At 35.0% G+C, this 10,240-nt stretch overlaps 1 protein-coding gene across 4 annotated transcripts in view; it reads right to left on the bottom strand.

Moving 5' to 3' along the window:
* Window positions 1–479: 479 nt before the first annotated feature.
* Window positions 480–10,240, bottom strand: part of LOC112506464 (probable proteasome inhibitor) — a 17,702-nt gene continuing 7,941 nt past the window's right edge. The window contains exons 1-10 of one of the 4 annotated variants that reach the window (XM_025110525.1): window positions 8,850–9,018; window positions 6,962–7,234; window positions 6,551–6,722; window positions 6,113–6,259; window positions 2,993–3,085; window positions 1,390–1,470; window positions 1,269–1,300; window positions 1,121–1,187; window positions 798–875; window positions 480–723 (exon numbers count right to left, since the gene is read on the bottom strand). In XM_025110525.1, coding sequence (XP_024966293.1) covers window positions 651–723; window positions 798–875; window positions 1,121–1,187; window positions 1,269–1,300; window positions 1,390–1,470; window positions 2,993–3,085; window positions 6,113–6,259; window positions 6,551–6,722; window positions 6,962–7,136 — 918 coding nt within the window. In that variant the 5' untranslated portion in view covers window positions 7,137–7,234; window positions 8,850–9,018 and the 3' untranslated portion in view covers window positions 480–650. Of the gene's footprint in view, window positions 724–797; window positions 876–1,120; window positions 1,188–1,268; window positions 1,301–1,389; window positions 1,471–2,992; window positions 3,086–6,112; window positions 6,260–6,550; window positions 6,723–6,961; window positions 8,503–8,849; window positions 9,019–10,240 lie in introns of those variants that run through there. The other 3 variants (XM_025110524.1, XM_025110522.1, XM_025110523.1) reach the window with 3 other exon arrangements.

Below are 10,240 nucleotides of genomic sequence, written 5' to 3'. Positions count from 1 at the left end.
AATAAGTTCGGATTTAAAAAAAATAGCGTAATCTTTTTAGGTTTTGTTCGAGGACACTTGATTCACCTATTCTTCATAGGAATCTGTCGTTAGGCATGGAAATGGGGAGGGGACTCCAATCTCCGCCTTGGAATTTGATCACATTCGTGTTCCCAACAGGGAAACATAGATTTTTTTTCCGTTTGTTTACTTTTTCTTAAATCAAATGTGTGAGACATTCCACATGTTTAAATCTCCCATTTTTAACAAACCTAAAATGAAAGGAAAATTAATTTAATACAAAAATTACACATCATCATAAAATAATTAATAAATCGAAAACCAAAAAAAAATTAACGTCACATGTAGAGATGTACCAAAAAGAGTAATATCCAAAATCATATCTAATAATATCCACAATTTATTAAAATAGAAATTACCATTTACCGATTCAATAGAAATAAATAATATATAATATAATTTACTGATTAATATATACGGGTACAAGCTAGATGGACCGGGTTCCAAAACGAGTCGGGACCATCTAATCTGTCAGTATCTATAAAACTATATATATCTGCCAAACAAAACAGGTGAAGTAAAGCAAAATCTTAAAATATACATATAAGCTTCAAGTATGATAACGGCACGTAATACCAACTGCGACCACTTTATATGTAATCCGAACCACTCCCAAAATGCTCGAGATCCGGATGCGTTCCACCAGGCGGCCTGCGTGGGTTCCTGTAAACGATCGACTTTCAATAACACCATTTCCATGTTTCTTGATAACTGATCAATGATATTAGAGACACTACCTCGCAAACCGATTTGGCTCAAAACCAGGAACATCTGGTGGRCCAAAAGGATCGAACCGAGCACCAGGTGGAACACCCCTGTTTCATTTCCATATGTTTCTATAAGTAACACAAAGACACTACTACATTTCTCTTTTAGTTTCTCCCAAAATACTTGTTCATTTTCAAAAGTAGCATCTACCTTAATTCTACCGATGGATGATAAAATTATCATTTAGTTTATTAAAAAGTGRAATAGTTACACATTTCTAAAATTGTATGTYTTTTTCATTACAGACATTTATTYGGGACGGAGGAAGTAGATAGTTGAAGAAATCACTCACGGTTGTCCTCCAGGGAACCCCATTGTTCCGCCACCGACCCCACCAAAAAATCTGGGATCGTTTGGTCCTACACACATGATCGTGGTCATAATATATAACTTCTAAAAATAACACGTGAATCGTGATAAAAACAGAAGAACGTGCATACCAACGAGCATTCCACCATCACCAAAACCGCCCCTATATATCAAATTGAAGCAACGATTTCAGTTTGGTAACATTGCAAACCAGGTTAAGAGAAACGAAAGGAAAAAAAAAAGATGGTTGACCTTGTAGGGTACRTTCCTGCACCGGGCTGAGGATAGAGATCACCACCACCAACCATAGGATAAACCGGAGGCACAACTACCCTGCATTTTAATTAGTAAAAAATGGAACTTTAAAATTGTAACGTCACACATCTGACATGGATAATGCAACTCCAAGTTAAATATTTCAGAAAGATAAACAAGTAGTCAAAATGATGGGAACAGAGTGTTTCTTTTGTTTTCATTTTCATATGGCAAATTTTCAGCACTAATCATAAAATAAGTCAACCAAAAACCAAAGGAAATGAGCACAGTAAAACTAAGCAATCCTTGCCTGTGAACATACTGCAAAAATACCTTTTATTGGCCRAATAATAAATTAAATTTGGCGCTTAGGGTGCGTTTGGTAYGCAGACAGGACAGAACAGGAMAGAACAGAACAAGACAGGACARYYGTTCAGCGTTTGGTAAGACATGACAGGACTGGACAGAACTGTTTAAAATGACCAATTTACCCCCAGTGAGCTGTTTAGTGTTTTTTTCACTAAATAATGAATATAAATGTTAACAAATACAATGTACAAAGTATAACTTACATCAAACCACTACTACTTGCAAAAATACATTTGCAAAAATACATAATTTCATAATCAACTAATGATTTATGAAAAAGGTAAATATAATATAAGCATCAAGAATTCATTATCGAAGCAAATCTATATGCATTCCATACTAAGAAGAAAAAACTACTACCAACAAGCGCACAATCAATTAAAATGGATTAAATATCAAATAGTAAATAAATATAAGCATCAAGAAAACAATTTGGCTAGTGATCCCATATAGTATCATCACATTCACAAAACTTGGTTTCCAGAAAACAAAACTAATAAAAATATAGAAACCGTATAAAAATAATATTTTGAGGAYAGTAAAATRAAAGTTTTAAGAAACATAAAATACAATAAATAAAATTTAAAGAATGAATAAAATGTAAAAGAGAGACCTATTTGATGTTTTAGAAGAKAATTWAGTTTTATTTTGAGATTATATTRGTAAAATATAAGTCTGTTCCACCTTGTTCCACCCTGTTCCATGGGGTAGGGGTGGAACAASCATGTTCCACTCTGTTCYTGTCTGTTCCACATAAAATTCATGCCAAACATGGGATAGGGATCCCTAACCTGTTYTGTCCTGTCCCTGTCCAGTGTACCAAACGCACCCTTATCGATCCACCAAGAACCTAATTATGAGTGCGAAAGTTGCATATCATAATTGTTTTGGGACCGAGACATGCTAACCTTTTAAAAGAACAWATCAAGGAGATAATGGGTCTATTCAAGTTAAAATGAATATTGTAGACAGAAGTTAATACAGCGAATGAATTATATGATGACTGAAATTTGGAAATTTAGCTCGAGAGCTTGTCAAACATCTACTCCTCTCGATGCTGCAATCAAGATGGTTCATCTTGAATGGAAATCGTTGCCACTTGAAAATAGTTGAAAGAGGTGAAAGAGAAGAACAAGAACCAAGCATGTAAAACAATACATCTAGTCCATTCATGATTCATGCAAAAAGCAATATATCATAGTAAMACTTCTTATATAGAAATCATAATTACCCTGAAGGATGGTAGGGAGCATGAGGATCTTCAAGTCTAAAAGGTCCACCTCTAGGCTGATCTCTATCATCATCTTGTAGTTTTGGTTTAGAACTACAAAAAAACATACAATGTAGAAAAAACAAATTGACTGGACAAYAATACCATTGAAAAATATACAAATTTTGCATCTGGGTGACAATATCATAAACAAATTTCAAAACTACAACATTTTAAAGATGCTTTGTGCAACAAACATTTTAAAGAACATAAAACCAGTAGAAATTGATCGGGAAACAAAAAGACATAATCCTTTTTTTTGCTTTGCTTTTAAACAGTTAGAAATTGATTAGTTGGATATGTAGTGATATCACTTCCTTATCTTAGCTAAGCTAAGGTGTTTCTTTCGACCTTCATGCATATCCTACAATTCTCTTGCAATTTACCATCAAACAGACAGTTCTCTACAGATAAATGCAAAAGTCCATTGTTAATGATATAGTTGTTTTTTTCATGTAACCAATCTGGTACCCTCCCACCAAACTAAGATGAACCAAATAAAGCATTGATACTTGTGGAGAACTCTGATGAATGCAGATGAGACCGAATTCTTTGAAGAGCRTATAGTTCAGTAAAGCYCCAATCATAAAAGATAGGTCAGACAAGTATCTGAGAAGAAGAGATGTGAGTGCAGGCATCCAAATTATAYACTACAAAATGATTTGGTATCTTGAATATCAAGAATGACTGCAAAGGGGGTTGATGGAATGGTTTTGAGGGATTTGGATTTCGTGGAAGAACTTGGAATTGGAGGGATTTGGATTTGGAAGGATTTGAAATTTTTGGTGTGTTTGGCTTGCAAGATTTGGAATCGGATTGAATTTCTTTATTTGTAAATAATTCATAAAAACAAATAGTAAATAATTATAAAAATAATTAAATTATCTTTTTATTAATTGATTATTACAAAACAAATGTTTTTAACATATTTTAAAACATTATTACATACAAATCCTACGAAATCCCATGAAATACCAAGCACCCTCGTGGGATTTTAAAATCCTATGTTTGAAGGATTTCAAATCCAGGAAATCCTTCAAACCAAACATGGGATAGGAATGGAATTCAATTCCAAATCGCTCCAAATTCAATCCAATCCCGCAAACCAAATGGGACCTAAGGGTAACATAACAAGGTAAGATGATGGGAWGTGTGCATTGTTGTTATGCAAGAAGATTATAAGTGTCAAGCAACAACAAAAGAGAGCTGCCTGAGAATGGGCAAATGCTCCTCTTGTCTGACGGGATCAAAGGAAYTACCAAGGAAGAAGAAACAGACAACATTGTGTTATAGCAGCTGGAGCTCAYATTGTCCCTCATGATTGAAGGTGTATAAGGCTCTTGCTATCTTGAAATCCCCTCCGGTTGATATTTAGGATACCAAATCAATTTGCAGTGCATGATTTCTATGGCCCCATGCTCCCACTCATATCCTTTCTTCAAAGCATTCTCCCTCAATTTATGATTCTTGTGTACCAATATGGYGGCAGGTCACAGGTGTCAACAACAACCGCACTTAGAATTAGGAATTGGCTAATCATTGGGAAGTTACAATTGTGCTTACTGCTTCTCTGACAAAATTATTTGATAATATATAGTATATTCTTACAAGTAAGTTATAAGTTAATATCTTTATTAAAACCAATGCCCACAAGAAACCCCATTCYGTGCAAAGTTGCTCGCTTAGATCATCATAAGAAAATTAAGTTATCTGTTAACATAGCGGCGCTGAAGTTCGGGTCTTCTTGTTAGCTCAAAGTGTGCAAGATTTTAGAATACCTTGAGTAGAAACTAAAAAAAAYTGCTACTCTATGATAACAGGGATCAAAGCAACAACATTCCAACGCTATACTTATCAACTCTGGTTACTGGTTAGGTGGTTTATCAGCATTAAGCACCTATCAAAGTCTGAAGCAAACACTCAGATAACAGTTTAAATTATGTTATTATGTGTTAGAAGCTGTAGTTTGAAAGATACCATTTAAGATTCTGAAGTATCATTTTTAGTTATATGGTCTCATGGATTATAGAAGTCGAAAGATGGCTAATAAAGTCTAGTMACTTATGTCTGCYTGTTAACTTCCTTCCTTTCGAGAATTCTTGATATTAACATGCTACAGCTGTTACGACTCATAAACTTCAGAGAGGTCCTTGGGTTAAGTATAACCTTATGCCAATTCAAGCTTGACTTAGTAGTTCTCCATATCAACTACTCTTTCCAAAACTAAAAAATAAAGCTACCAGATCTCCACCATGTTGCTTTATGAGCAAAGTGTCAGYGCTGGTGGATTTTTGGGTTGAGGCAGACACCTAACTGATGGGTTTGTGATTAACTAATTAATTACAATATGGTATCCACTACGTTGATAATGACCCTTATGATATGGTTGATATTTTGATCACTACTCCTTCATGCCTCATGCATATAATATGTTAACGATTCAAATAAGGGTTTAAGCCTACAACTATATGTTTCTTGTTTCCTGGTTCAATCATTTTGGAGGGATTCCAGTCTAATGTCCCTTGCATATAGTCAAAAGTTAGTAAGTAAATAGTCTGTGATCTAAGCATCCAATTTTCTTCTTTTAACATCAATGACATTCAAGTAGTGAACAAGGTCTTCATTATGTCCCCCACTACTATTTGGTGTACACAAGATTGGTTCACACCTTGCTTCTACCACATTGTATAATTAGCATCTATAGTAACACCACTAAGTGACAGGGGTCAATCCAATGGGTCCACACTATCATCAGTAGGTTGTTCTAGAAAAACAAAAGGAATTATGTCATGGATATATAACAAGCCCACTTCAACCACTCACAAATACTCCCTCTGTTTTACAATTACATTTCACTTCCTAATATTTGCAAAAGTTAATGATGCATATGTATGTATGTATGTATGTATGTATGTATGTATAGACAACCCAAACTCCCAATGCATCATGAATTATATAAGAAGTTAATGAATAATGAAAAATGAAATATCAAAACACATTCGGAAGGCCAAACTCTGATAGTTTATAAACTAGAAGAAAGCTAATAAATTTTAWTAATTTCAAAGAACATGGACTAATTACCTCGTAGTGGTGGTGGATGTGCTTGCTGTTGAAGAACCATTCAATTTGGTTAAGACATCTTTGTTAATGCAATCTACAAGCTTTCCCAAGTTTTTAAACTGTGAACTGTATTTGGTGTCATCACTTTCTCCAACRAAATCATCAATACTGCATGAAAGGAATATCCGTWATATACTGTGGGATATTGAAACAGATGCAACAACCACATATGCTAAGAAGAATTCAAGTAATAACATGCTAGCAAATCGCCGTGACCGTGGTTATATATACATGCAAAKAGTTATATGAACAATTCAGATGTAAAATTGAGTTTCAAATATAAACCATGAAAATGTTACAAATAAAGCATATATTAGAAACAATAGAGATATTATGGAAGATGACAGAGTTCATTTAGTATGATCATTGCTTTAGACACTATAAAGCGAAGGTGATTACTTGATCTCGAGGTGAACAGGGCTAGMAGAGCCGGCAGCCAAAGCATCAACAAACAACTGGTTGTTCATAACAAGGCACTTCACAAGAACTTTCTTTGAACCCTCTTCTGGGCTTGAGTAAACAAACGCATAATTATCTTCAATATCATTCCAACCCTCAATGCCCGCTTCATCTAAACCCACAGAAACAATAGGTCAAAAATGGAAACGCAGAGAAAACGCATGGGATCAAGGTTTCGAGCTTCGAATTTGGAATTTGAACTTGTTCGGTTCTCGAAATGATGTTCCAATAATTCCAATCCAAACCTTAATTCTATGCTAAGTTGCCTACCTTTCGTTAGAAATCAAAACCCTAGTTCATTGAAAACCCTAAAACCAAGTTGGAAACAATATAATATACAAAAAGGAGTACCAGAAAAGGGGGCGGCAAGGGCATCGTCAGTGAAGGCCGGGGGACCAGTGGCGTTGAGATTGAAGCCAGTTGTGAGAAAAATCGAGTGTATAGCAAACGCAATTTTATCAGCGGAGTTCCTAAAGTTGGGCSTTGAAGCCCTTATCACAGCCAATACCGATTGCTCAGTCGCCATTGTTTGGATCARTTTTCACCCGAGTGTCTCTTGGATTGCCTTGACTTATACTCCGAGCATCAAGCTCTTGAGATTGCAAACCGTGTGGAGGCTTCGATCTACATATGGCGAGGAAAAAACAATGTGAAACCCGTAAATGTGGTGAGTYGGTCCTTTTCAAGGTCATCATGGGACAAGGTTAAGGTTTTGGTAGCCGATCTCGATAAAAGGGATAAGTTAGCGAATAGATCCGAAAGCCTCTTGCCRGGGCCGGTTCAATGGTTTTGGATGCCCTGGGCGAATAGTAAAAAAAATGCCCCTACCTCCGAAAAACAAAGAACRCATTGGTTCCTTTAGAYACTATCATATATSCTCAAAACTTGCAAGCTAATTAGCAGCTGTCTCCTATATAGGTATGCCTCAATAAATAGAAATTGTTGAAGGGTTATAACATTTTACTTACTACAACAAAGTGGGTTTTCAAAACAAAATGACTTCTACAATACTTGTGTTAATGCCAATTTGATGTTTCTAATGAAATCTTATTTTGTGATRTCACTCATCCATGAAGCCTTTGCGTTTTCTATATGTGGATCAACCTATTTGATGGAATAACCAACCGTCCATTGGTTAACCTCAACGACAGTCAGAGTAGAAACATCATCATGTAAATTAGGAAAACTCTAATTCAGGGCCTGATCTTCATATATGACATGTTTCCCTGCCTCAACAGAATCATTGATTGCCTATTAACATTCCATTCGGTAGGCAAGAAGGGCAATTTCAGTGAGGGTTGGATCATGAAGATATGCCAAATTCTAGTCTGTCTATCTCAAGCTAAACGTTGTGAGATCTTGTCTCCTTTAGATAGTGAGATATGCCAAATTCCACCTTGACCACCATTTTCTAATATCTACATACAAACAGAATGCATAGCTTCTCTATTAGAAGCATCAAGAATGTAAATACCTAGGACATTTACACCAATCRTATCACTACATTGGTTTACTGAACCACCAATTAATTTGTTTTCTTCTTTCTTTCACTTCCACTATCCACCATCCACTAAGAGAATGTATACAACTCCATTTTGATCGTTTCTTGTTTTCTAAGATCATGGTTCCAYGTCATTTCGTTATTATACACTTTTAAAACATAATTTACCACTGAACCATGGATTAAAAACTTACTTGATCGTTGATTTCTATTCTTGATTWCATTGCACACCTCTAACTTCAAATGGCCCTAACTTGCAACTTTTCTTACTTTATTTGCTTCTTCTACTTTATTTGCTTCTTTAGGGAAAGTACAAATGACCGAGAAAGATCCTTTCCACCTAGTTTGGAGGCTTAATAATTATTAATATCATAGAAAATTAAAAAGAAAATGATAATAATCAACAAATTATCAAATAGMAACTAACCTAATATAGTTTTACATCGATKTTAATGCTAGAAGAATAATGGAAGTGATTTGAGCCTATGGAAACTACACAAAAAATATAAACCATGTCATTAGTCATTACTTCGCATAATAGTTCAATCCAGAAATGGTAAGTTCTAGARGTTAGCCTAGTCCTCCAGATATTTTTCTYCAAATTCTCTATTCTCTGAAATCATGTTCTTCAACAATASTGTAATGGGGTTTCTGCTATTAGCCTATTACGTTGCAAAAGACAACCACTCAACCAGAAATATTTCAAAGTTCCAAGGAAGTTTCGAAGTACATGACTACCTGAGAGGGAGCGCCAATTAGGGAAGGGGAGAACGGAGCGCCGGAGCGGGAGCCGGGATGGAAGAGGAAGACGAGGACGGACGTCGGACTGGAGATTAGCCGCCGATGAGGCGGTTRCGGATTAAGGATGACCGGAAGAGGAAGTCACGAGGACGGACGGGAGAGAGGACGAGAGTCTGGATTCTGGTGACTGGATCAGGACCAAGGAGGCGAGGACTATTCACTATAGTATAGCAGACTTGGGCTAGAATGATGCCCCTTGGCCTGATGATGCCCTGGGCAACGGCCCRCCCATGGACAAAGGTTCCCTGCCCTTCCTCAAACATCTTTGCAAGTGTTGGATTGTTTACCTCTTAATGGTTTTATAAATCATTAAAAGATAATTCTGAATCATTAAAAGGTAAATTTTGTTTGATAAAGAAAAATTTGTTTTTTAATGGTTCTAAAACTCTCTGAATGATTTTGTATCTTAGACCTCCCTTAATCATTCAGCGTTCTGATTTCATTGTAAACAATTACTAAACAATTATATTTTATTTTGTACTATATCAGAAAAGTTAATTATTCTGATCACTTAATCATTCTGTACCAAATCATTCAGTAACTGCTAAACATCTCCTAAGATCCAATATAACAAGGTATATATCATCATCACCTCTTGCACATGGGCTTTCGGTGAAAAAGGAAATTATGCTGAAAAAGCGTAAGAAGAGATCTTTATATTTGGATTAATTCTAATTGAATATAAGCATTAATGAGGTACCCCAATATGCACCTGATCAATTTCCTTATAAGGACGTGAGATTAAAAATGATCAAGTGTTCAATTTTTTTTTTACGTTTCTCATTTTTACTTCTCTTTTTACGTTATCTTTCGTTTATATATATATATATAGATGAAAGATTATGTAAGAATGAGAGTTATATAAGCCTAAAACCAAGTTAGAAATCAAAAGCAGCCAATGATCGACTGCCACGAATAATGACAAACCCATGTTAGGGGCTGTTTGGCAGTCTTAACTTCCTCACACAGCACACAAACCCGATTTGGATGTTTCCACGTCAATTATCCCTTTGTTCGTTGGAACTTCATCCATTTACTTTTGTTCCCTTCTTAACCTTTATTTTTAATGTAAAATTAATTTAATTTATTATCTATATTATATTATAAATCATCCGATAAAAACTTTTAAAAATCATTTTTATGCATAAAATACTGTTTATTGATGCATATTATTTAAAATTCAAGATTGCACATAAATCATGCATAATTACGACTTATTAAAACTCCATGTTTAAATTCGTATAAATAACTACTGATAAACATAATCAAATACAAAATTAACATTTCATTTTAAATATAAAAAATCTAAAATATAATTTTGATAATTT

Source organism: Cynara cardunculus (genome assembly GCF_001531365.2).
Source record: "Cynara cardunculus var. scolymus isolate 2C chromosome LG 2, CcrdV1, whole genome shotgun sequence".
Taxonomy (NCBI): domain Eukaryota; kingdom Viridiplantae; phylum Streptophyta; class Magnoliopsida; order Asterales; family Asteraceae; genus Cynara; species Cynara cardunculus.
This window is presented reverse-complemented; position numbering and strand designations above follow the sequence as displayed.